This window comes from Rattus norvegicus, chromosome 15 (assembly GCF_036323735.1).
Source record: "Rattus norvegicus strain BN/NHsdMcwi chromosome 15, GRCr8, whole genome shotgun sequence".
Classification (NCBI taxonomy): domain Eukaryota; kingdom Metazoa; phylum Chordata; class Mammalia; order Rodentia; family Muridae; genus Rattus; species Rattus norvegicus.
In genome coordinates this window covers 44,375,862-44,403,587 of record NC_086033.1, presented here as the reverse complement: position 1 = coordinate 44,403,587, position 27,726 = coordinate 44,375,862, and the positions used below count along the sequence as shown (strand labels likewise).

Genomic DNA, 27,726 nt, shown 5'->3' with positions numbered 1-27,726 from the left:
AAGCACAGCAGCTGCTGTTGAATCTCCATCTTTCAAGCTTCCTTGGTGCTCACAGACAGAGGGCAGGGGGCGGGACCCAGCTCCTGTTTACAGGGATTGCCTGGGTCTTGCAGGGGGAGGAGCCTGTTCGACACTGTTTTCCTGCCTTTGTCCCAATGCCTTAGTATGGGTGGCTAAACACCCAGTCCTGTTCTGGCTGAGGTAACCCAGAGCTGAGGTTGCCTGACCACTGCTACCCAGGGCTTTGTCCGACTTTCCGTGGGAACGCTTCAAGTCAAGTCGTCTGATCCTCCTGATCACTGGAATCATGGTAGGAATGCTAGGGGTCCGTGAGACCGCCAGTGGATACAGTCAGCTGTGTCCAGGCTGAACCTGTGGGCCAAATGTGGGAGGGTAAAGTCAGGCCAAAGCTGGGGCCATCGGAGGGACCATAGGAGTTCCCCCAAATGAACTTGGAGAACCATTGGGGTGTTAGAAGAGGTATAAAAGAGGAAGGCCCAGGCTGAACTCTTAACACCTTCATTGGGCCTCTGTGAAAGCTTGGGGCAGACCCTTACTGCTCCAAGCCTTAACTTTGGGAGCTGAAAGAAGGCTAATGTCTTCTGATTCATGACATTAATTAAGATCTAATAAGATAGGACACACAGAAGACCCACGGTGTCTGGCTGGCTATACAGTGGTGCACAGGAGAAACAATGCTGATGCCCAGGCTGGAACACCTAAGAGATAACCCCTTCCTGCCTGGGAAGCCAGACCCCAACCCTTGCCTGCAGGGCTGTTTCCTCCAGCTCTTTCTCAGACCGCCCTACTGGGCTTATCTGCTGGGCCATCAACAATGTACCTGGAGCAGCAATTGACCTGAGCCCTGGCTTATCAGGATTCATGCTTATCTTTGATCCCCTCTATCCCTTTGGCCTCAGAATGGGCAGAATTCCCTTCAGTCTGACCAGGACTGATCAAAGATAACATTAGGAGGCAGGGTGTGGCCTGCCAGTTTCACAGCAGCCGGTCCTGTTTGATCTTCTAGTGGCCCTGACCTAAGAATTCTAGTGGCCAAAGAGAGCTGGGGCTCTGTGCTGTGGCCATGTCCTCTCCTCTTTGTGACTATGGGGTGTGGGGTTGGCATTGTGACATACAGTGAGGACAGTGACTGCTAGCCTGCTGAGACCTGGTTTTCTTCCTGGTACAGGTCCATGGGTACAAAGGGGTCCAGTTCCAAAATTGGGCAAAGACCTATGGTTGCAGTCCAGAGGTGTACTACCAGCCCACCTCCGTGGAGGAGGTCAGAGAGGTAGGTGTCCATGAACACCCCATGGCCTGCCCAGCCTGCAGCCACAGCCCTGGCTCTGGAAGAGGCCAGATGTGGGGCTTTCTGCTGGCCTGGTCAGGTAAATGCAAAGCACTTCTTCCTGCTTTCCCCAGCTCCAGGTCTGCTCAGCAGCCTGCTGTAATGTTCTATGCTCACTCCAAGCCTGTACAGCTGTATGCCAGGGGCAGCCATATCTATGCATATTTGTGCACATGCAGATGCATAGACATACATGCCTGCAGACCTATGCACAGACACACTCATGTACGCACCCATGTATATATGCATACACATTCACACATGCACATATACCTATGCACAGGTGCATTTATAGGCCAGAGTGCTCAGATACCTGTGCAAATACACATCTATGCACACACACACACACACACACACACACACACACTTAAAGCCTGTGCACTTGCTCACATAAGCCTGTGCACACACATATGTACACAGACTTGTGCACAACTACATAGATGCCTGAATGTTTATGCACACATGCACAGACATACTCATGCTTACATCTGAGAAGAATCAGAGCTGCTGGGGAAGGAAATCGTGAGTGTAGAGACTGAGGACTATACTCTAAGAGACAAGAAAGAAGCATCAGGAGAAGGTGAGAAGCTGGAAGGCAAAATGGCTTTGATGGAGCTGGGGCTATTAGTGGATAAGGGAAGGAGCCAGGAGTGTGCTTCTGGTAGCGCTACCCTACAGTTTTTGGGATGTCCTGGTGAAAGATCCCCGAAGGAAGACCCTTACTCAAGTCTTGGGAAGTCTCGGACCCCAGACACATGAGAGACCATCTTGATGTAATACACAAAGGCAGGGTTTATTACGGAGATCTCCGGGCTGACACATATCCCATGCAGGGGACAGAGGTGTCAACCCTGAGCAGCTGGAAGAAGGGCTATTTAAAGGAAGAAGTCACAAGCTCCAGGAGATGAGGGGATGTCAAAAAGAAATACCAAAAATGTCACAAGGGGAAACTCTCAAAGTCACAAGATTGTTCTTAAGACTCTAGGGTTTAAATCCAGGGAAAGGTCAAGCCCTCATTTTTCTGAGAACAGATCTTGATTCCTGTCCTTTAGGGTAAATGTTTGTCAGAGTTGACAAGGCATCTGCATCTGAAACACATCTGGTTAGGCTTCGGCCCGGTTTCCTGGAATACTATCTGCAGGACACAATGGCTGGAACATTATCTGTAGGGCACAATGGGGGCTTGAACAAACTTCACAGGGGCAGACCAGAACCCGTTACTCATTTACTCACATCCGGTGACATGTGGAGGGTCCATGAGTCTGTACCAGTCCTCCTGCATTTTTAACAATCTGTCTTCCTGTGTCAGATCCTGTTGCTGAGTTTTGAGCTAATTTAAAACTCTATCTCTCACTGGCAGCCCATGGGACCTTGTGGTACTAACACGGTAAGGCATAGTGTTTCCATGGAGAACCAGCAGAATCCACTGAAGATTAAAAAAATAATAATAATTGTGTGACCAAGCAGCACCAGGATTGTGGTAGGACACAATGTCTTGCTTAGCCTCAGAGAAAAGTGTACTGTGTGGGGAGCAGGCGGTGCAGCCAGCATTGCCAATGGAACACTTTGTGATACGTTTGTAAACTGCGTCCCGAGGGACCTGGATGAGGGTGCTTGACACGAAGGGGAAAGGAAGTGGATTCCTTGAGGCAACGTCATGGATCCACATGTTTTCTGCCAAGTATCTCTAGACACAATCTACATGAGCCAGCCCTCGGGTCCCAGCCATGTGTCCTGTCCTCTAGGAGCCTTTACTGCAGCGTGGGGGTAGAGTAAGACTTCTTGCAGTCAAGATGAAGCACTTGGGGGTTTATCCTTCATCACTAGGATGGTGTTGGAAGGTTTTGTATGGTCAAGGAGTGCAGTAGGGCTTGTCTTTTTAAAACCTTTAAGCTGGGGTTGGAGATACAGCTCAGTCAGGAGAGTGCTTGCCTATCATGCACAAAAGGCCTGGTTCCATCCCTAACACTGCACACACTGGTGTGGTGATATACACTGTAATCCCAGCACTTAGGAGGCAGAAAGATCAGGAGTTCAAGGCCAGCCTTGGCTACTTGGTGAATATGAGGCCAGCCTGGGCTACGTGAGTCTCAAAAGAGAAGGGCTTTCAAACTAGCTCATGTGGAGGCTCAGATTCCAGCATTAGGGAGGCAAGAAGACCACTAATTAGGGAACGGACTGGGCTACATATCAAGACCTTGGCTCAAAACACCAGAACCAAATAGAAAGGATGCCCGGGGCTGGAGAGATGACTCAGTGGGTAAGAGCACTGGCTACTTTTCCAGAAGTCCTGAGTTCAAATCCCAGCAACCACGGGGTGGCTCACAACCATCTGTAATGAGATCCAATGCCCTCTTCTGGTGTGTCTGAACAGCTACAGTGTACTTACATGTACTAAATCTTTAGAAAGAAAGAAAAAAAGAAAGCCAGGCAGCCAGCCAGCCTGGGGCTATAGAGGGAAGAGGGGCAAGAGCTGCAAACTAACAGTGACTCTGTCCTAGCTTACCTCACTTACCTCGCACCCCATCTCTCTGGCTCTCTTTCTAGTGTCAGGCAGGGTCCACTAATGCCAAAGGCACTGCCTCCTCCCCCAACAATCTTTGCAGACTACCCCAGGCCCTGAAAGCCCCCTGGCTTGCTCTCTGAACAGGACCTTACTGGTATTGTCATGGCAGGTGCTGGCCCTGGCCCGGGAGCAGAAGAAGAAAGTGAAGGTGGTGGGTGGTGGCCACTCGCCTTCAGACATTGCCTGCACTGACGGTTTCATGATCCACATGGGCAAGATGAACCGGGTTCTCCAGGTACTGGGGCCCCTAGTGCCCTCCCCAGCTCATTCCCAAGTTGAAGAGATTCAGTCTATGTCCCAGAACCCATGCATGAAATCTCCAACCTTTGCCTCAGTCCTCAGCTTCTCCCTTTTCTGTGTCCTCAGGGTGACACCCTGATCCCTGGCCTTCCTCCTGAACAACTGTCACCTGAGCCTTCCCTTGGATTTCCCAGGCCACTTGTCAAGTCTACCTGATCCATTGGGGCCACAGAGAGGATGTCCCCAATCTCCTGCTGTAGCTTCCATTCCTCCTCATTTAAAGAGTTATGGAGAGATAGGCTCCCAAAGAGTAAACTAATCCAGCAGAACCCAAAGTGGCACTGAGCTAGGCTTACAAATAGGGAAATGAAGATCAGAGATAGGCAGTGACTTGCCTGTGGTCACACAGCAAACAACAACAAAGCTGGCCCCAGACTCAGGATTGCCACTAGCTTCCTATTGGAATACTATTCATGCAGTTCAGCCAGCACCCGCTTGCCTACCAGGAACTCAGGAACCCCGAGATGTGTGCTTAGGACTCCAGCCCTCACCTTCAGGGGCTGGCTCCCCTAAGCTGAGTTACATAGAATGCTCTCCCCTCCCCGCAGCCAACTAGCAATACCTAGGTTGCTCTACTGTGCCGGTGTTTACTCAAACTGACAGGCTGCTTCTTAGCAAGCATGGGTCATGGCAGTAATTAACTCTGATAGCTAATTAGTGAGGACTGGGCTCTGGCAATTGATTTTCCAAGCTCTGTGCCCCAGGTGGCTGAATGAACTAGTGCTTTGTACTCAGGTGGATGTGGCTTCTGGTCTCAGCTTTGCCACCGACTTCTCTGTTTACATGACCTTGACCTTGGCATAGCCCCTGTGCTGAGGTCAGATCTCAGGGTACAGTATCTGTATTCAACACAGACACCCAGCAGAAAGTTGTGCTTAGACATGTCTCCTCCCTTCCCAGTTCATAGCCTTTGCTCAGGTCTTGAGGGTGAGAGCAGGCAGAGAATCTCCTCCAAATAGCAAGGCCAGGCCGTGTGGCAACAGAGTCTATCCCACTTTCCCAATGTGGATAGGGTGCAGAAGCATGGGTGTGACCTAGTCCCCATCCTAGCCCAAGTGTCCCTGGGCAAAGCTGTTTACTTTCTCTGACTCTCATTTCCTTCCCCTGGGAAAAGAGATATTGCATGGAATATTCTGAAGGGCTCAGTAGAGAGATTTGCTCAATAGGTGAGAAGACCCGGGTTCATTTATAGTACTAAAGAACTGACTTGATGAGACAGTAACCAAGGAGCTGAGACACACTTCTGTAACCCCTCCACTTGGAAGGTGGATGCAGAAGGGATTGTGCATTTGAGGCTAGTCTGGGCTACATACTCAAACTCTGTTTCAACCCCTGCAACATCCCTGCATCCCTGGGCTCTCTGTTCCCCTCTAGACTGAAAAGTACCTCAGGCTGTCCACGGGCTGATAAAGCTGTACTCACATCCCAGAGAGGGGGGCTGGGAAGCAGGGACCCAGGTGTGGCCTCTTCCCAGCCTGTGCTGACTCTTCCAGGTGGACAAGGAGAAGAAGCAGGTAACAGTGGAAGCCGGTATCCTCCTGGCTGACCTGCACCCACAGCTGGATGAGCATGGCCTGGCCATGTCCAAGTAAGAGTCCCTCCACCAGTCCCACCTGGGGAAGCAGCCACCTCTTCCCTCCTTGCTCTGTGCTATACTCTCAAGGACCTGTCACACTTCTTGGTGTCCATCCCTTCTTCAGAGCTCTGCCTTTCCTACTCAGGTTGCCTTCCTTATCATGCCCCATGGATTAAGGGGGAAACAGAGCCAAGTTTAACAGAGTTATAAGCAGTGGTCTTGAACAAGGATGAGACAATTTTAAGGACAGAGTCTTTCCAAAAGGACTCAGCTTGTACTGGGTAATATACATCTCCAGAGCCTGACACACGAACATAAGCAAAAACAGCTCCGTATGGGGTGGAAGAGCAAGGTGGTCCTTCCTGCGATGATTTTCTTGTCCCTCCATCCAAGTGCATTTGTCATTGCCCACCTTAGTGCTAGGGTCTACCATCCACAAAACAGTCAAGGGCAGCTAACGAGGTGACTCTGTCTGGATTTTACCCAGAAGAAAGTGCTACCTGATGTTTGAACCTGGGTGTAGAAATCTCACTGCTGCTGGAGTTAACTCTGGAATTCTATGATTTGAGTGTAGATGCTTGGCCTGCCTCAGCCTGCCTAGCATAAGCCCCACAATTCTGCACTATGAGGACCATTGTCCCTACCTCTCTGAAGATGAGAATGACATGTATAGACCTTGCTCAGGTACTGGAGAAGGCAAGGACAAACAAAACCCCACCTTCATGGAGCTCCAGCAGGGGGCAGGTGGATACAGACACTGACCAGCACCAAGCAGGAAACAGGTTCAACCTCAGTGACAGGTTGAGTGTACCAAAAGGTTTCAGAGGACCCCAAGTTCAACATTATTCATTCTGGGCTTGGTCCCCGTCTAAGGAGCTTAGCTTTCTCCTAGGGCCCTGAGGAAGCTGTCCAAGTGGGACAGCTCTCTCTCTCTCTCTCTCTCTCTCTCTCTCTCTCTCTCTCTCTCCCTCCCTCCCTCCCTCCCTCCCTCCCTCCCTCCCTCTCTTCTAGCTCAGGGAGGGTCACCTACAGACCTGTGCTGGGATATTTGTGTGTTTAGGACCAGGACAGTACCATGAGTCTTGGTGGCTTGGGAGCAGAGGAATTTCAGCCAGACCATGTGGCTGTGTTTGGAGAAGATGCCTTCGGTAGAGAGAAAAAAGGTGGGGGTGGGGAGGTGGAGGAGTAGAGGGGTAGGGGAGTGGGGGGTAGGGGAGGCTGTTAAGTTGTAGAAACCTCAAAGATTAAACATATAGGCCCCTCTGCAAACTTGCCTATGTCCCAACCAACTAATCTGATGATCCATGGAGATCAGAAAACAGGGACCAAAAGACATGGGCTGATCACAAGCTAAGCTATCAAAGGTAAAGGGGAATTCTCAGACAGAAAGAGAGCCTTTTGCCCCTAGGAGCACCTATGTCATCTTTGGTTCCCATTGTCCTGAGAAGCCTAACTGATCTGTGATGTCCCTTTTGCTCCATCTGTGAGCCCAGTCTGGGAGCAGTGTCTGATGTGACAGTTGCTGGTGTCATTGGATCCGGAACACATAACACAGGGATCAAGCACGGCATCCTGGCCACTCAGGTAAGTCTCCTATGTTCATGTTGGGTAGGTACAACTCCATAGAGGTCTCAGATAGATGCCCCCAGAAATACCACTTCCTTCCCTAAACCTTATCAGGCCCGAAGGAGCCCCAGGTTTATCAATGCTTTAGCTATTCCAAGGGACACCATCATCCCCACCTCTGCATATCCTTATAGACAGCACAAGGCAAGGGGTAGGCAGGTTCAACACCATTGGAAGTTATAACCAGAAACCAGGTGGGAGATGAGACAACCCCAGAGTAGCAGAGGGGGCAGAGCCTAGAGAAGGCATAGGGGCAATCTGTGGCAGAGTCTACATGTCCTTCAACAAAAATCACATCTTAAACTTTGTTCCATGAGAATCCAGTTTGGGGGACTGTTTAAGAGTACTAATTTGAAGATTCAATTCCTGAATCTTAACCTATATCCCACTCCTTGGGTATGTGCACACACCAGTAGACTCCCTTAGCTTCTGGGTGCATTGCTGTCAAAATCCTCAGATAAAATGAAGAATTTCAGCCCAATCCACAGGGAGAGAACATAAAGAGTTAAGGTCACAAATTAGCACTCATTAAATGGCTTCTGGCCACATGGCAATTCAGAGGCACCTTCATGAGGAACAGCCTGGCATTGGCAGTTGGCACTGGTAACTTGGAGGCCTTCAGGGCTTTTGCCATCTCAAAGCTGTGCTTACTGCCCAAGGGGCCCAGTGGTAACTGGGGATAGAGAGAGCCTAACAGTACCCCTAAGATATGAGAACCCAGCTCTTCCCGCTGTCTAGGACTGATGTTCAGCTGGTCATGTCAGTTGCTACACACTGGTCATCAGGGAATAAAATTAAATTGGCCACCCATAAAAATGCACATGGGGGTTTGGGGATTTAGCTCAGTGGTAGAGTGCTTGCCTAGCAAGCGCAAGGTCCTGGGTTCGGTCCCCAGCTCTGGAAAAAAAGAAAAGAAAAAAAATGCACATAGGATTTACTGGTTACTTTTCTTTGGACTCCCCATTGAGCAGGCCTAGAAATGCAGGGGAGGGCTTATTCTGTTATGGCCATGCAGGTGACAATTATAGTGACCATTTTTTGGCCCTGTAACAAAATGTCTGAGGAAATCAGCTTCAAAAAGGAAAAGTATATTTTTACTCATGGTTTAAGAGGTTTTGGAAGAAGACATTTCTTCCAGCAAAGTCACTTACCACATAGCAGCCAGGAAAGGACCACAGACATGAGAGGTCTTTCCGGGGCATGTCCCCAAAAGTATATTTATTCCAGTTAGATCCCAAATCTTGATTTTTCACAACCTCCATCAAATTATAGTCCACCCATAGGTCAGGTGTTAGGTGTGTTGTGAGCTAATGGCTTCCCCCAGACCCATCTGCTGACAACCAACACAAGTACCTTGGGGAGACATTTCAGATTCAGGCGAACTGCAGAAGCAAAGTGAAAAGGGGTGGACAGCTTTCAAATCAGCTTACAGCAGGAGGCTAATCACAGGCTTCACACTCCATTCATCTACGATCATCTGTCAAGGTCACATGAGCAGTTAATACAGCGCCCGCCCTTCACAGGCCTTTAGCTGCCTATGAAGTGTCTCACAGGCAAGCTATCTTTCAAGATCCTGAATCTTCAGCAGGGTCCAGGCTTCCGGAACAATCACCCTCTCACCACAGCTGACCACAGTGTCCCATTTCTGTCAGTTTCTCCTCTCTGCTCTCTGGTCACTGTTAATCAGGATTAGTTCAGCTGTAGCTGCCCTCTCTCCCTGAGCAACCAACCACCAACTGCCCATGTCAGAAGCAATTTCCATCCAAATTAGCAGGTAGCTAGTCTTCAACAGCCATGAGAGAGAGCCCTTCTGCAAGTGGGTACCATGGAGACCCTTGCAACCGAGCACCTCAGTACCTCAGTACACTCAGAAACCCTACGTTTCTGGTTAGATGAGGCTAGCCAGGATTTCCTGGGGTGTGGGATGGAGAAGACTACACATGGGGAAGGCTGTTGGAACCCCACTCCATCCACTGTCCCATCTCAGGGCACACGTCTACTCACTTTGCCTTGTCAGGCATCTTCCCTGGGGATCTGTGCCCTCAAAGCATCTCCAGGCAGAGGAGGCTAGCTGCTTCTTGACTGTGAGGTCAGAGAATGAGGTAGGACATGCCGAACCAGCAGCATCCCCATTGGACATCACAAGACCATGGACTCTGCTCTACGAAGAGCTGATGCCAGATGTGGTTCTCCTCTCACCCATTCTTCCCCACCACTACCCCCATTCCCAAAATGCCCTCTAGGTAGACCTGGTTAGGAAGCTCTGTGGTTGGCCATGGTGGTCCCTGGTGGTAGATGTTATCTGGCTTCTATCGTAAGGACAAGCCAGAAAGTGGGGTGATGACTGAACAGGCTCTAAAGTGTGACACCTCTCCATGGCTAGGTGGTGGCCCTGACCCTGATGACAGCTGATGGAGAAGTTCTGGAATGTTCTGAGTCAAGAAATGCAGATGTGTTCCAGGCTGCACGGGTGCACCTGGGTTGCCTGGGTATCATCCTCACCGTCACCCTGCAGTGTGTGCCTCAGTTTCACCTTCAGGAGACATCCTTCCCTTCGACCCTCAAAGAGGTAGTCATGTTTGGCTCTCCATGGACCAGCCTCAGAAAACAAATCCTGACAAAGGACCCCAGCCCTCAGTTACCACAGACCTCTGGTGCCTTGAGGGGGTGGGGATCAGGGGCATAGATCTTACTTCACCAGACCTTCCTTGGCCCAAGAGAGACTGTGGTCAGAACCCTGGTGGGCTGTAAAACCCAGAACATCTCAGAGCTTACTGACATGTGCGTGTGGAAGAGTTTGGGTAGAGAACTGCTTCAGGAAAAGTGTGGATTGGCTGCTCTTAGGGCATTGACTCCCACCTGTCTGGTAAAGAATGTTCCTTACCATGGAAGGCACCAACAGGCTTAGGTCTGGTCCTAATCTCTAAATAGGAACATGTTTTAAGGAAAACTGGCAGAGTTTTCCTTAAACTTAAATCTTTAACTCCCTAGGCAGTTGATCTCCCACTCCATTACCCCCAAATGGTGGGCTTTTGTAAAAGAAATGGGCCTTTGAAGACAGGGCATTTGGATGTCAAGAGAACACAGAGAGGCCTCAAGGCAAACAGAGGGGTTAGCTAGGCAGGAATGAAGATGGGGAGGAGAGAGTGGTGTTCCCAAAACAATAGGTAATGGGTACCAGTGGTCATTACCCAGGTCATATCCATCTCAGGAGGTCACTGCTGGCCTCCATGAGGACAGCTGTAAAGGAGGTCTTATAGATTAAGGAGGAAGGGTCATCATAGTCTCGGAAGGGATGGGCAGCTAGGACCATGTTCCATCAGAAAGAGGTGATCTTGCACACTGCACTGTTCAGTCTTTTGTCTTGCTGACAACATACTGATGCTCAAGCTGGAGCTTTTGATCAACAGATAAAAGGTTTGATTCTTCCTGCCAAAGAAGGCTTTAGCTCCCATGTTTCCACTAGAGAACCGGATCTGGGTGGACAGATTGTCTCCTGACTACTGCCTGTTCCATCTCCTTTGACCTAATTCAGTAGCACTAAAGTCAATTACAGACAAGTCTTAGGTCTATTAGAGCTTCATTTTAGGCTGTCTCCCCGACTCCGACATGCACACAAATGCACGCATGTTGCACTATATACATACTGATGCACACGTAGGCATGCCCATTCACCCTTGCGTGTGAAATGTACACGTGATCATACAGAAGCACAAATATACATATGCACACTCATATCAACAGATACACACAAATCAGTGTCAAAGACCAGCTCCGATAGATAATGTGCTCAGCAATCCAGGGAGGGGAGTAAAGCAGGCACACACACATTCACACACTTGGTAGATGAAGTGAGCTTCAACAAGCTCCAACCATTTTACCAACAATATATACATACATACACATATTTGGTGGATAGAGCAAAGCTCCAATAACTTTATTTTTTTTCTCCAATGGCTTATATATACCAGAAAAAATTTTCAAGTCGCATAAAAATTACAATGTGGGGTTGGGGGTTTAGCTCAGTGGTAGAGCGCTTGCCTAGCAAGCACAAGGCCCTGGGTTCGGTCCCCAGCTCCAAAAAAAAAAAAAAAAAAAAGAAAAGAAAAAAATTACAATGTGATTATATTCTATTTTTCTTCTAGTGAATGATTATAATGACTAAATGTAAGAAAAAGACACGTTTCCCAATTTCCTCCCATGAATAAACCTTTTTACATGTTACAAGCAGAAAGGAAAAAAAAAAAAAACAAGTTATTCCTAAGAACCCACGTACATTCGTAACTAAGCAACTTGTTATACATTAACAAAGTGTAAGCAAGCAAGGGGGTTTTCTCAGCCAGTTGCTCCTACTGGCAGGCTGCAATCTATGGGTACAAAGAAAGGATCGATTATTTTATTATTTATCTTAAAAACTAAACTTTTAAAAATCTTAAAAGAATCGCAAATCCAAGCTTTTATGTGAAAACCAATTAGTCATATCTACTGTAAATCATCAGGGTGCTCACCTAATCAGTAACAATTTTTTTTATTAAATTATATCAGGAAACTGAGGGCAAAAATGGGTACAAGAAGTTATTCACGGGGGATGTTTGCCTGGAAACTGGGAAAGGTAATAACAATTGAAATGTAAATAAGAAATACCCAATTTAATAAAGATGGAGAAGAAAAAAAAAGAAGTTATCCACAACAACCTTGTTTATCAGCCCATCTTTAGCAAGAGAGGCCTTTCAGAGCTGATCAGGCTGCCATTGTTCCTGTGCCCCTAACTTCAAAAAGATCCCTGGCTCAACTATGGAAAGTGTGACTTTCTGAATTTCAAGTTGTTCCCTTAGATTTTCTGCATCAAAGTCACTAGCGAACACATCTTAACCTAACTTTACTAACCATCCACATCTCCAAATTCTTTCTAGGGGTGGTGGACATCACTAACATCTCCATCTCTAAGTTCTCTCTGGGGGTGGTGGTTCAATCATAAACCTATTGCAGCAGTCATGCTGGAAAAAGACCAATCACTGTTATTGTAAGTGCCAACGACACTGCCCAGAAGGGACCAGAGACCCCCTTAGAGTTTTCATACAACTCATCGATTAGGAAGGACATGATGACTCGGGTGCGGGGGGTTGGGGGAGGCAACAAGCAGAGTGAAACTCCACAACAGCTCTAAGTCCTCAGCACCCTGCCTCTCTGAGGTGCATTGTGGTTGTACTGACTGGTGGGCCATGTTCCATGAATCCTAAAGCTGTTTGCTGTTCTTCTTGCATGACCCCCAAGAAGTCAGACCATCACATTCCGTACAAGACAGTCTGTGAGCCTGGATGGGAGAGGGCTGTCTTCCTAATGGTTCCATTCGGCAACCATTCAGTGTCATGAAGGGCACCGCCTGGTACCATTTTAAGTACTTTGTGGTCATATCTCATTTGATCTTAATAACAATCCCACTTGCTGCTGACATTGACCCCAGTTTCTCCACACCATTATAATTCTTTAAGCTAGGATAAGAAGTCACTCATCTAAACTACTTGGGGAAGTCAAAAAGTACATGAGCAATTTTAACACCCAGCATATTTTAAGACCTAAACCATGCTATTGGGTAATATTAAGGCAACTTAAATATTTTCTCCTATTGGAAACAAGCCAAGGCACAACTAAGCCTTGACTTCCAGGCTTTCCTGACTTCTTCCTGAGACTAACAGCCTCTCCCTAAAGGGTTTCTTTGAGTTCACGGTTTCAGGACATTCTGCCCATCATGGGAGAACTCGGGAGACAGAGCAGGAAACAGAAGAAAGGAAGTACAGGGAGGGGCCAGGGCAAATTATCTGCTTCCTTCAACTGTGCCCTACCTTTGACCTACTACCACTTCCAACAATGCCTTCACAGTATGAGTCCATCAAGAGATTGGCTTGCTGATTCGGTCAGAGCCCTCATGATGTCATGGTCTCTGGAGATATGCCCACAGACCCACCCAGGCAGGCTTCACTAACCTAGGTGTTAAATTAGGTTGGCAGTCAACATCACTCTCCTGCTTCCCTTCCCTCTTGTACCAGGTCCTTGACAACCTAGACAGCCACCTGAAGAGGTCTGAGTACTTCCGCTTCCTCTGGTTTCCTCACACTGAGAACGTCAGCATCATCTACCAAGACCACACCAACAAGGTAACTGCAGTGTGGTCTCAACCTTGCCAGCATGCTGGAGCAGGGGGCTGCCAGTCACTAGCACACACTCTCCATCCTCACTGCATCCCAAACACACCACCCATCCCAGAGTGGCTGACATTTGTCGTACTGATGGCCAGGGACATGGGATTGATCAAACGATTACAGTTTTGACGCAGCAGCAGAAATAATGTTATGGTTGGGGGTCACCACAACATGAGGAACTGTATTAAGGGGTCACAGCGCTGGGAAGCTTGAGAAAGACAGGTGTAGAATGACTTTGTAGGGTTTGTGAAGGGTGGCTGATGGACATCTAGACCACAGGATCTCAGAAGGAGGGACAGATGACATCTTTGTCTTGTGACAAGTAAATGCAGGCCAGAAACCTAGCTCACCTGGAAAGGGGATTTACTGCCAACCTTGATGACCTAAGTTCAGTTCCTCAAACCCACATGGTGGAAATTATATCCACCATGCAGAAATAAGGCTTCAAACTGTCCCGATAGGTGGGTCATCTCACTTTTCTCCCTCCTCATCTAATGTGTCACTCCTGGGACATTCCTTCTAATCAGACATTATCATAAACAAGTCAGAATGCAGTTGAGCCCCAGGTATCTAACTCATGATGCATTATCCTTCCCAGGCCCCCTCCTCTGCATCTAACTGGTTTTGGGACTATGCCATCGGGTTCTACCTACTGGAGTTCTTGCTCTGGACCAGGTAGGAATGTCACGGTGCCTCTGTCCTTTCTCTGTGCTGTGGAGGATGCAGGCCATCAGAAGTGTCCTGCCTTTACACCTGCAATTGGGTCTGTCTCCTGGGTCTATCCCTGACTGCATGTTAGAATCACCTGAAGAGCTTGGGGTCATTCTAAGAGTGAGGAAAATCATTAGAAGGGTTTGAAGGAGTATTTTTAATAAGGCAGCTCAGGGGCTGTGAGCCAGTGGACTGGGAGAGTCAAGGGGAATGTGTGTGGGTGTGGGTGTGGGTGTGGGTGTGGGTAAGTCCCCATGAGTCAGGAGTAGAGGAAAGAAAAGTGGATGAGTGGTTTGGTGGATGAGTGGTTTGGTGGATGGGTGGTTTGGTGGATGGGTGGTTTGGTGGGTGGGTGTTTTAGCGAATGGGTGGTTTGGTGGGTGGGTGTTTTAGCGAATGGGTGGTTTGGCGGGTGAGTGGTTTGGTGGATGGGTGGTTTGGTGGATGTGTGATTTAGTGGATGGGTGGTTTGGTGGATGTGTGATTTAGTGGATGGGTGGTTTGGCGGGTGAGTGGTTTGGTGGATGGGTGGTTTGGTGGATGTGTGATTTAGTGGATGGGTGGTTTGGTGGGTGGGTGTTTTAATGGGTGGGTGGTTTGGTGGGTGGATGGTTTAGTAGATGGGTGGTTTGGCGGGTGAGTGGTTTGGTGGATGGGTGGTTTGGTGGATGTGTGATTTAGTGGATGGGTGGTTTGGTGGGTGGGTGTTTTAATGGGTGGGTGGTTTGGTGGGTGGATGGTTTAGTGGATGGGTGGTTTGGTGGGTGGATGGTTTAGTGGATGGGTGGTTTGGTGGATGGGTGGTTTGGTGGACATGTAGATGGACTCATTTATATTGCTGTGACAAAACACATGAGAAAGTCATTTTAAAGGGAGAAAGGGATATTTTGGTTCATGAGCTCAGAGGTTCCAGTCCACAGTCATTGATGCCTCTGCTGTGGGATGGAGGCAGAGACCCATGACAGTGAGGCACAGTGGTGAGGAACTGATCACCTCACAGTGAGAAGGGAGTAGAGAGACAGGAAAGGTCTGAGGATAGGTAGACATTCAGAGGCACACCACCAGTGACCTAATTCCTCCAACCAAGTCCTACTTCAAGTACCACCTGCTAAAGACTAAGCCTCTGTGTGTGTGTGTGTGTACATATATGTCTGTGTGTGTGCACGTGTACATGTGTGTGCATGTGTGTATGAATGTGTGCATGTGTGTATACATGTGCATGTGTTCATTGTACATATGTATACATGTGTGTATGTACATGTGTGTGTATGAATGTGTGCATGTGTGTATACATATGTATATATATGTGTGTGTGTGCGCGCACATACCTGTATGTGTGCTGTCAACACCAGGCATCCATTTTCCTCTAAGTTTTTAAGACAGGGTCTCACTGAGCTTATCGATTTAACTAGACTCTGGCCAACAAGCCCCAGGATATACTTGTCTCTACCTTACCAGCACAGAGTTACAGGCTAACACTGCTATCCTGGCTTTTTTTTTTTTTCTTTCTACGTGGGTTCTAGAGAGTTGAACTTAGACCTTCATTCCTACCCAGAAAGATCCCTGAGCCATCTCCCTAGTCCCTGGGGTGAAGCTCTTAACACATGGGCTTTGGAGGGGAACACCACACCCAAACCATATCACTGGCTATCTCTGAGAGTAAAAAGTGTCAACCAAGAATGAATAGCAGGCATAGACTAAATGGCTCTGAGTACCTGCGGCTGGCCAGGTAGCCACTGTCAGAGTGAGTGTCCCAGCAGTCCTGAGACTGTAGATGCACCCATGGCATGCTGTTGGAAGTGGAGAGACATTGTCATTGACGGGGACACCCTTGAGTGGCCGGCCAGGTACTTTGTTCTGGGCCGACCTCCCAGTGGAAGGAGATGGAGAACAAGGATTTCCCCTCCCAGAAGTCTTTCTCATTGCTTTCCAGATCAGCTATAGAGCTTGCTCTCTGGCAAGTTTGTAACCTCTCCATGCCTCGGTTTCCTTGTCTGAGGAGAGAAGGCAGTGATGGCTTCTGTGTCAGGGCATACCGAGATGGTTCAAGCCCTTCACTCAACCATCGGAAGGAGGATAGTGTGTAAGGCAGGCTATCACCCTTTGCTTTTCACACGTCTCTCATTCTGCACTCTTGACGCTCCAAGTCTCCTGTCTCGGGGAAGCTCTGCCTGGGGGCTACAGGCCCAGGTGGGACATGATGGAACGCTGGTTGGTTCTGGTCCAGCCTGACCACTGGGCCACCCTCAGCTGCATTAATTCTCTTCTTTCCTGTTCCATGCTGGCTCCTTCCTCTCAGCACCACTGCAGCTAACTCTGTCCCAAGCCTTCCACCCCCCAGCCCTCCACCCCCCACCCTTCATCCCCCACCCCCCACCCCCTACCCTCCTCCCTCTACCCCTCACCAAGCAGTCAAGTTTACCACTATAAATGATAAAAACCACTCTGTTACTTCTGACCAATGGTAAATGAGACCTTCTTTAAGGTGTAATTTATATTTCAGGCAGTGTACCTTTAAGTGAACCATCAACTGGCTCTTGTGTGTCCAGTCTCCCACAACTGTCCCCTCCTCTATGCCTTAACCAGGCCAAGAAAGCCACCATTAAGATGGAGCCTTATTTCTGTGAGCCGTCAGTGGGAGATGTTAAGAACCAAGTCAGCTAAGGGGGATTCTGAAGTTTTCTTCATTCTGGTGACCAACTTGGTCCAGGGTCCAGAGTCCCAATACACTTCGGTATTTAAGCCCCAGAGCCTGGCTCCAGCCAGGACTCTGGAGCTGCCCCTGCTGATGCTGTTTACTCCTTGCAACCAAGGTTCCCAAAAGGCACAGTTTTGCATCCATCACCTCCTGGAGTAGATCCCCAGCCTTTCCAGGTCCTTGAGCCATCAGTGAGATGTCACAGTGGGATACCCTCAGCTCTGGGGCCTCAGACAGACCCAGCTGTGATGTGTGCCCTGGAGGCCCAGCCACAGAGGGCACACAGGAATGTCCGTTGGATATATAGCATGTGACTTTGTCCCTTCCAGGCAGGCACCACCAGTGTTGGGGCCATCCTGCACTACCCTGAGCAATCCTGTGTTTTTGACTCTGCAGTATGCCTACAATGAACAACTATGGTTTTCATAAAGAAAAAGAATCCTGTGACTACTTGTGTGTGTGCACATGCATGTATATGAATGTCTCTGCATGCTTATGTAAATGCCTATGCATTTGCATGTGTATCTATGTGTATGTATGTCTATGCATGTTTCTATGTGTATTGTGTGTATGCAAGTACGTTCATGGATGTACGCGTGTGTGTGTGTGTAGATTTTTAAAACAATGGCATGGTGAACATTTTAGAGCAAAAGCGAGGAGGCAGCTGTGTCTTGGCCCAAGAAGCACTGAGCTCTCTTTTCATAGTTCCCCAGGGAGCTCCCAGCATTGTTTCTAGGGACAAGAGTCTAAACCAAGACCCTCTCCCAGGACACTGGACCATTTAGCTGTTTACTCTTGGAAGCATTGAATCAAGGATGTAGAAGATATCTTAGTTAGGGTTTTACTGCTATGAACAGACACTGTGATCAAGGCAACTCTTTTTAAAGATAACATTTAATTGGGGCTGGCTTACAGGTTCAGAGGTTCAGTCCATTATCATCAAAGTGGGAACATGGTGGCATCCAGGCAGGCGTGGTACAGGAGGAGCTAAAAGTTCTACATCTTCAGTGAAGGCTGCTAGCAGAATACTGGCTTTCAGGCATCAAGGATAAGGGTCTTAAAGCCCACACCCACACCTACTCCAAAAAGGCCACACGTTCTAATAGTGCCACTCCCCGGGCCAAGAATATACAAACCATCCCAGAAGGAGAGTGAATGGCATGTTTCTTTATGGAGCTAAACCTGGCAGGCACCTGCTCAAATTAAAATTCCACTGACCCTTGCCCTAGCTAGCCAGTAAGGTCTTGAGACATGGACATGTGTTTCTGTGTAGTGTGAAGTGACAAGACACTGCGTAGAGTCTTAAGGGCTTTTGGTAAAAAAAAAAGTGAGATGTGGGACAGGGGTGGGGGGGTGGGAGGGGGCTGTCCCTACCTAGACCAACACCACACTGGCCCAGCCTGGATAGGAGACAAGGAGTGAGGAGTGAGGGCCTGGTTCGAAAAGAACTCACTCCACGCCTGCACACAGCCGGCACAGTAAATGCTGGGTCCCCTAAACCCTCTTCCTTGTCACCGGCAGCACCTACCTGCCATGCCTCGTGGGCTGGATCAACCGCTTCTTCTTCTGGATGCTGTTCAACTGCAAGAAGGAGAGCAGCAACCTCAGTCACAAGATCTTCACCTACGAGTGTCGCTTCAAGCAGCATGTACAAGACTGGGCCATCCCTAGGTAGGAGCACCCCCCAGGTAGGACATTCCCCAGATAGGGCCACCCCCAGGTAAATAGGGCACTCCCCCAGACCTACCATGAAAAAATGTGTTCCTCTAGAGCTGGGAGTCCCTGATGCCATGAGCATCCCAGGCTCAGTTCTCTTGAGGCTAGGAGCCCTATATAAACCCATGGTGGAGGATTGGGGTAGTCCCTTCATACTCTGAAGTCTCTCCTGGGCTGAGGGCAGGGAGAAGACCAAGGAGGCCCTACTGGAGCTAAAGGCCATGCTGGAGGCCCACCCCAAAGTGGTAGCCCACTACCCCGTAGAGGTGCGCTTCACCCGAGGCGATGACATTCTGCTGAGCCCCTGCTTCCAGAGGGACAGCTGCTACATGAACATCATTATGTACAGGTAAAAGCTCACCACAGGGTTGCGGTGTAGGGAGCAAAGGGATTCCCAACCTTCCAGTGCCATTTTCTGAGGCCACCTTCTCTATTGGGAGATTACACAGACCTTAGCCAGGGACGGCATCTCACTCCTTTGAATTCTTAGAATGCTTCCTCCTGTAGAATCTTGGGACATATACCACTTATAGGCTATGCTCCATCACTATATTCTAGTGTCAATAGTGAATTAATGCCAATGAGGAATATTTGCTATTTGTGAGGATTATATAATGAAATGAGCAATGTATTCTTGCTCAGGTGCCCAGCCCAGTGACATGTCCGCTGGCCTGGAAGCCATGCTATGCTGGCATGGGTTCCAAGGCTAGTTTAAGTTCAGTGGAAGAGGGGGTGGACACCTGATGTTGGGTCCCTGCCTGTGTCGATTAGCTTGTCAATCCCAGGGACTGAACCCAAGCCTGTGGCTGGCCTTCTTTTCTCTCTTTTCAGCCTTCATGGGTCACCTGAAGGAGTCAGTCTTTTCTGGTTTCTTGCTAAGATGCATCCCTCATCTACCACCCAACCCATCTCCAGTCTCCATTCATGCTCCATGAGGCACAGGCTTTCTCTGGCTTTAAAAAAAAAAGTGGTCACCTTGATCCTTCTAGGGCATTCCTCCCCCATGTGTAAGGCCCCAAATCCTTGCAAAGCCAGGGACAACTGAATTCAGTTTTTAGGGGGGTGCTCAAAGAGCCACAAACATTTTTCTGAAAGCCTAGTCACCTCGTTCACAGAGGGGTAGCTATGGTGAGGCTCGTGTGTCAGCTGTCTGCATGTCTCAGCTTCTCGCTCCTCCAATGCAAATGAAGAAGTAAGAGTTGCCACCAGATGCATCTGAACATGTTTGAAATGTTAGCATTGACGTCATCTTTGGCGATCAGTTGCTTTGAGGCTGAGTAGCTAGGCAAGAGACCGACTGGAAACCTCCATTAGGTTACACAGCCTTGCTTTCTAGACATGAATGAAGTCATCTGCAGATTCCACAGCCAAAGTACTATATGTGTGTGATACATGTAAGGACTGTATGTGATTAGTATGTGTGGGTGTAATGCAAATTTCATGTGCATTATATATGCATATCATGTGTGAATACTAGATGGGCAACTATTGTGTGTGTTGTATTTACATATTAAGTATTGTATATAATTATTATTTAAGAATTTGTGTGTTATGTGTATATTAAATGAATACTGTATGAATGAACAGTGTGTGTGTGTATATTGTGTGACAGTCATGAATTGCTTGCAGAGGGGAATTATTCTACCAAACACACCATTAGCAATTTTATCACAATGAGCATCATCCTGTACAGATCTTGGTGGCACACCCTTCTGCACACCCCTGCTCTTCCTAGGCTGCATGGCTGTACAATACATTGCATCTGTTGTATACTATTGTATACTATTGTATACTATTGTGGCTAACCTGTGTAAAGCAATGGCCTGGGCAAGAGAACTTTTCAGTTCCATTACCCTAGGGTCAGTCTTTGGCCAAGATTAAACTCACAGTCATGTCCAGGTACCAACTGATGAATACAAGAGGGGACAAAGTCTTGGGGAACCCGTGGGGATGCGCAGTGAGCAGGCACCTGTCCTGGCTGTGCTGTTCTGCAGGGAGCCAGCCTGATGTCCAGTCACCTGCCAGATTAGGGGCAGGTCAGAGAAGGCACCTGAGACAGTGGTAGCACATCATGGGACAGAGCCAGATAACCACCTTCTTCCTCTCTACGCTAGGCCCTATGGAAAGGACGTGCCTCGGCTAGACTACTGGCTGGCCTATGAGACCATCATGAAGAAGTTTGGAGGAAGACCCCACTGGGCAAAGGTAAACATTCAGACATTTCCCCTACAACCAAAGCCAACTACTATGTGCCTTGTGTCCACAAGAGGGCGCACTCCTCCTGTTATCTGAGGAATCCTAGCCTCTTAACCTGCTAGTGAAAGGGCACCAGAATATGCCTCTCATGCACTCTGGCTCCTGAAGTCCAGACCCCTTGGGAATCTTCCTAGAAACTTCTTTCCTTTTATTCGATTTTCCTATGGAGCTTGGCAGCAGGATAAGGTAGACATCAGCGTGCCCACTTAACAAATAGAAAGTGAAGGCCTGTGTAGTGGTGGGACCTGAGCTGGGCCCTCATTGGTATCACAGGGTGCATTCCAAGGCCTTTTAGCTTTGCTTTCCAGACCTTTGTCTGAGAGTCTGATTGTGTGAAGTGGTACGGAGCAGTGCCAGTGTAGGCTCAAGGCCTGCAGCCTCGCTTAACTTAGCCCTGTGAGGACAAAACCCGGTGCTTCTGATTGCTTCCACAGGCCCACAATTGCACCCGGAAGGACTTTGAGGAAATGTACCCCACCTTTCACAAGTTCTGTGACATCCGTGAGAAGCTGGACCCCACTGGAATGTTCTTGAATTCGTACCTGGAGAAAGTCTTCTACTAAAGCAGGAGTGGAAACAAACCACCCTGACCCCTCACACTTCTGCTGCCCCCGGGGGTCTGGGGAGCAGAGAAGTGCCTCACAAGCACAATGGGAACTGACCTCTCCTCCTGACCACAAAGAAAGGCTGGGCTCTGGGCGGGTCCTCTCTGCCTTCGGCATCATTTCCCTTACATCCAGGCAAGAAGTGGCCTCTCACTCAAATTCCTGTTAGCATTTCCATGGGTCACACATAAACTGCAATCCTCTCAGGAGAAGGGGGATCCCTGATACATCATATCTATCCAGACTAAGGATGTGGTTCTTCCTAGATTCTATGGCTCCACCAGGTATAGAGAGATTCCTGGGGCCTGCAGTTCTCCATCCCTCTTCAGAAGGGAGGGATCCCTTGGCGAGAGTTTGGCTCAGAGGTGGCATGAAGCATGCTCTGCTCTCTCTTACCCTTGAAGGTCCTTCGGATGCCCAGAGATGTCTGCTGGTCCTGGGCAAGCCATCATTCAAACGGGTCCAACCTGGCCTTCTGTCTGCCATGGCCTGACCCTCGCAGTGTCTCTTCCAGAGGTGTTTAGAGTGGAACTCGCTTCAACCTCTTAACCAGTTGCTGATCCCTGTGTTTCTCTCCCTTCTCCTTGGAGACTACTCTTGGAGGGGGATCCCACCATGTCCTTGGCTTTCCCTGGGTATTGTTCTCCTCTTCCTCTTCACAAATATGATTTCAGTTTGATTTGTGGCCTTTCTGGAGTGTTCCTTGGAGAACCAAGATGTTCCAGCTACTTTGTAAGAATTAAAAGGCACTGAAGATGTTTTTCTGCCCTTGAGAAATTCATATTTTAATTCTTTATCTCATAGAGAGTTAAAGTGCAAAATGTACTTACCAACAGAATTGCCAGATCAGCATAGGGGCAAAGGACTTGGATAGATATTTCTCTACAGCAGAGAGAAATGAACAAGGCCAGTGAACACATAAAGACACGTTCAATATCATTGCATCTTAGGGAATGATCAGTGCATCAATGATCAATATCATTGCATTAAGGAAGGGCAAATAAAGCCACCACAATGACACAGTACTATTAGCACCAAGAATAACGAACAGTTAAGTGTAGACGCTTAAAATATGAAGAGTTTTGAAATTAGTTTTATAACTCAACTGCCTATTTCTTGTGTGTGAACTTTTGTAGATAGCAGTGCCATGTTGACAAGCCAAAAGTTTAGACATGCCCACTGGGAGAAGCTTTGGGGCCACAAGAGTCCACACTGACTCCAGCCAGAGTTTGCAGCCTTCGGGCTGCCTTGCAGACTGGGGCTTGTGAAATCACAAGTACCTAAGTCCAACACTGAATCCCTTGCTGTAGATGTAGCCATTGGTTGTTTTTCTCTAGGGCACTCTGAAACAGATTGGTGCAGCTAACAAGAGTAAATGTGTGGCTGGAGAGAGGGCTCAGACGTAAGAGTATGTGTTACTCTTGTAGAGGACATGTGTTTGATTCCCAGCACAGGATCAGAAGGTTTACAGCCACTGAAACTCTAGCTATCTCTTCTAGACTCTGAGTGTCTGCACTTATGTGCACAAACCCATAGGCATGCATACATACACAATAAATCTTTGGTGTGTTGAGGGGGGATAATAGCAAACTAAACCCCAAAGCATTGAAAGTCTCCAGGTCTAACTTACCCCACCCCTGACCTTCCACACAAGAAGAAATTGAGGCCCAGGGAAGTAAAGAAATGTGTCAATATCTCAAAGCGAGCTACCAAAGCAAATGTCTTTAAACTCTTCAACCAGAGTGAGGGGGGAGATGAGACAGGCTGCATAGCATGGGGAGAAAGGTTGACTACTTGCTGCTTAAAGAAAAGGGAAACCACAGAGCTGTCTGATATCAGGATGTTGTGTATCATTCAATCAGTGAAGAACTTGGCCACCCAAACCCAGCTAGGACCAGCATACCTCCTGACTGTCCTTAGCTTCGTTATAATGGTACCTTCCACCACTGGGCTTGTAAGACTGCCTTTCCCATTATCCATCTGATGCCATAACATATCTGGAAAATCCCGTAAAAGGACAAAAAGAGGTGACCCCTATTCTGGGAAAATCCACACATGGGACCGCCCACCCCGTTTTAACTCACGAATAACCTCCATTCCATTAAGTTTGCTCATAAAGGGATTATCCAAAGTGACTCCACTCTTGAAAAGTCCTCCCTTCCTCAAATATCCTTTTGTCCTTTCCTTGACTGTGTGTCTCTCCCATGCTTAAACAAGCATGGATTTTTCTTTTTTAATTAATTATTTTATTTATTTACATCCCAAATGTTGCAATCCCCCTCCTAGTCCCCCCTCGCTTCTTAACAAGCCCTGGACTTTCCTTCTATACTTACTGGACTCCACTTCACTTCATACTGACTCATCCTGAAAGAAAATGGTAGTTTTGCAGCAGAAGGCTGGACCTGAGCAGCAGCCTGGGAAGGGCATCTCCTACTGCTGGAGACAGAGCTCCTCTTCCAGTGTTTATTTTAGATCTACATTTCAATTCTTAAATGCCACCAACAGAGCACACTATGGAAGACATATAGGCAGTAAGGGACTTGGTCCAATGACAGATCTAAAACTTCCAAGTTCCTTAATTCTTCAATTCCTAGATTTTTTGGCCAACCCAGTGTTCTGGAAATACACATTCTGATTGCCAGAATACCTGTGTGTCCTTAGGGGTTTTGGCTTCTGATGAATGTGATTTATTCTTTCTTTGGACTGGTGTCCTGACGACTCTCATGGTGCCACCCTTTTGACCCCGAGTGATATGTGCTGAGCCCCTACATTGTGCTCTGGAGGGCATTGTTCATCTAAATCCATCTTCTCTCCTTCCTTCCATTTTTCTCCTCTTACTCCTGTACCAAGTTCCCATTGGCTAGTCTCCATCTTGGCGGCAGCTTCCCAATCAGCTGAACCTGAAACCTGAGGAACCAGCTCTTCTACCTCCTGGTGGCAAACACTAGCCTCCTCTCTAGCTGTGGGAACTTGTGGGTATTGAGGTGTGTGCCTGTCTGCCAAGCCTGGACTCTAATAAAGTGGGCAGTAATCCTTAGAGCATGCAAGAATTTAAAATTAAATTGACCGATGAGGCCCAGTGGGTGCTCCACCATGGATGGAGAAGGGAAGGGAGAGTTACCAGAATCACAGTACAGCATCAGCTCTCCAAGCTGAATTTGGTTAAGAAGTAACCAACTACACTTCTCTCCAGATGCCCACTGGTCCCCATACTCCTCAGGCAGGTCTGCAGATGAGGAAAAGAGGGACCAGGTGAGCTCTGAGCCTCCCACGGGATGCAGTCACCTGTTCCTCACTCTGAGGTTTCTACCAAACCTGAACACAGGAGCACTGAGAGGCTGAAGACATTTGGTCCTTATGCCCTGGAGTACTGGCTCAAGATAGGACAAACTTAGACAAACTGACCAGGCCACCTATTTGGTGGCCCAAATGTGCATGTCCCCACAGGCTCACGGGCCTGACCATTTGGTCTCCAGGTGGTGGAGATGTTTGGTGGAGGTTGTGGAACTATTAGGGGACGAAGCTCTCGGGGATGTGTCTGGAACTACCAACCAGAATAAGATCTTTTCTCCCTTCAGTTGCTTTCATTAGGGTCTTTTTGTCACAGCAATAGGAGATAACCAAAACCAGAGACTGGATTAACTGTCACCTGGGAGCCTTAACTAAGACATTGTATGTGACCTTCCAGGAAGGCAGACTGGTAGAGGTGACTGGTGAAAGTCACTGAAACTCACCAACAGAGGGAAGGAACACAGTAGTCAGGGGATGGGATCTCTCTAGTCATTCCATGGTAGCCTCTTACAGATCTCTGAACTAGGCCTCAAGCTGTCCCCTAGAGGGGGACAAGCTATACACAGGAGAAAATCTAACCCTAATGTATGCCTACCATGGTCCAGACAATAAACTGACCTTGAATATCTCAGAGAAGGGAGCAGACACTGAACTCAACAGACCATGGCTGGCTTCAGATTTGCAAGTGAGGTCCCCTGGTCCTTGCAAGGTCCCTGCCTGTGGTTTTGCCCAAGACAAATTCTATCATAAGAATGGGAGATTGGGGGGCTGGGGATTTAGCTCAGTGGTAGAGCGCTTACCTAGGAAGCGCAAGGCCCTGGGTTCGGTCCCCAGCTCCGAAAAAAAGAACCAAAAAAAAAAAAAAAAAAAAAAGAATGGGAGATTGGAAGCTAGAAATAAAATTCCAAAGAGACTAATCACACAGGCCAAGGGGGGCTTGGAAAGGGAATCCACAAAGAGACATGACATCACCAGGCAATGGGACGCAGAGGTCACTAAAAGCTGATGATGTCTTCTCTATGAGACAAGGCCTTTTAGAGACTAAGAAAAGTCCAGACATTTCCAGAAATTTTCAAAAAGGAGCCACCTATGTGTGTTGTTGGTTTCATGTCCTTGACATTATAGACATAAGATATCTTTACGTAGCCAGAGAAAGGCAGTAGCGTGTTATGGTGAAGGCCTTCAAGTGTCAAAGAACTAAGTCTTTCTATCTTTAGGACCTGTTGGTCGCTGTGGCCTTACACATATGACATCATTGGCAAAGTTGTCATGGCACCTAGTGAGTGTGAGCTGGGAAAAAATGGCCCTTCAGTCACCCCCACCTGTGATGTGCCCTTGGACACTCAGAAAAGCTAGAGACAAAATGGAGTCACAGAGGGCGCCCAGTGCCAACTCACGACATAGTCTTTGTTCCCTTGAGTACTGTTCAAGTGAGGGCAGTCAGATCGTGGTCCCCAACCTATAGTAACTCCATTCCGAGCCTAGATGAATCCTTATCCACTTCAACGCGGGTCAGAGATGGTCAGAGCCGCTGCTGGACCATCAGTCACTGAGCCTGGGCAACATCTGTGCAAACACTGACGCTGCTTGGCCATCATGGAGTAAAGTCAGTGAGGAGCATAACAGGAATATGAGGATCAGAGGTGAAACGGAACCTCTGCAGAGGCAAACCGTTCATTCTGAACCTTGAGCCTCTCACTGACAGGCTCGGTGCTCACTGGTTCTACACTGTCTCTTCATTTTCCTCGTGAATACCGGATTGACCAAGCTCTTCCAGAAAATACCTGGCAAGACTAGGTCTGGAGAGGACACTGAGCTAGAAGCCTTGGCCTCTATAAGGCCACGGTGAATTCCTTGGGTTTTCTGGATCTGTTATTTACTAGCTTCATGACTAGCCAATAAATGGCCTCTGTCATTTCTGCAGTGTCACTCACCATGGCTCCTCTCAACTCCTGCAGATAACACATTAGATGTGCTCAAAAGAGATGTAGACTACGGCCTGTCACCGTCACCTGCTGGCAGCACCTGGTACTGCAGCTAAGCCAACAGCTCTGACTGATCAATGGATGAATGAACTTAAAACCATGTGAGCAGAGAAATAAACAACCAACAGAGAAGTAAAGATTGTATGGAGGGACAGTGATGGGAGACGCCATGGTCCGGAAGGTGTCCCAGGTTCCCATGTTCTTACAAACAACAAGAAAACTGCCTCTTCATTTGGCTTCTGCTGAGCAGTTTCCACAGGAAATTGTCAGTTACACATTAACCCATGTGTCCCACTAGCAGCTCTTCCTGCCTTAATTTCAGTGCATTCTCTGGGAGACTGCCCCACTTTGTCAGAACTCGTGGACAGTGTTGTGGTGGGAGGGAAAAGTTTCTGGCTTCAGGAACTTGCCTCAGCAGCTTATTGGAACAAACCTCTCCCCCAAAGCCAGAGGTCCCCCCAGTTGTCATGAGTACTCTTTACTCTTCAGTATATGGAGACTCTTACACAGTCTCAGCTGTTAACTTCGAGATTTCTTCTACATGTGTGGCCTTGTGTCATTCTTTGGTCTCCTCATACCTGTGTTCTGAGACAAGATCTCTCACTGGGGCCTGACGCTCACCGACCACCCACCAGCTCCAGGGACCCTCTGCTCTGAGAGCGCTGAGGTGCCGAGATTAAGTTACAAGAGGGTGCCACCATGCCTGACTTTACCAAACTCATGTCTATGTGGCAAGTGCTTTAGCAACTGACCCAGCTACTTCCTTGTTTTCTCTCCATATCAAATGAAGATGTGCGGCCTGCAGGAGAATCAAGTATGAAAATATGAAAGCGGGCCCAAGGCACACG

At 48.2% G+C, this 27,726-nt stretch overlaps 1 protein-coding gene across 1 annotated transcript; it reads left to right on the top strand.

Moving 5' to 3' along the window:
• The first annotated feature begins 273 nt into the window (after nt 1–273).
• On the top strand, nt 274–22,362 carry Gulo (gulonolactone (L-) oxidase). The gene is made up of 12 exons (NM_022220.2): nt 274–310; nt 1,190–1,291; nt 4,024–4,149; nt 5,708–5,802; nt 7,284–7,374; nt 9,800–9,985; nt 13,464–13,571; nt 14,215–14,291; nt 18,547–18,696; nt 18,926–19,090; nt 20,856–20,946; nt 21,432–22,362. Exons 1-12 carry the CDS (start codon nt 308–310, stop codon nt 21,558–21,560), a joined length of 1,323 nt encoding a protein of 440 aa, NP_071556.2. The 5' UTR covers nt 274–307; the 3' UTR covers nt 21,561–22,362.
• The last annotated feature ends 5,364 nt before the right edge of the window (nt 22,363–27,726 follow it).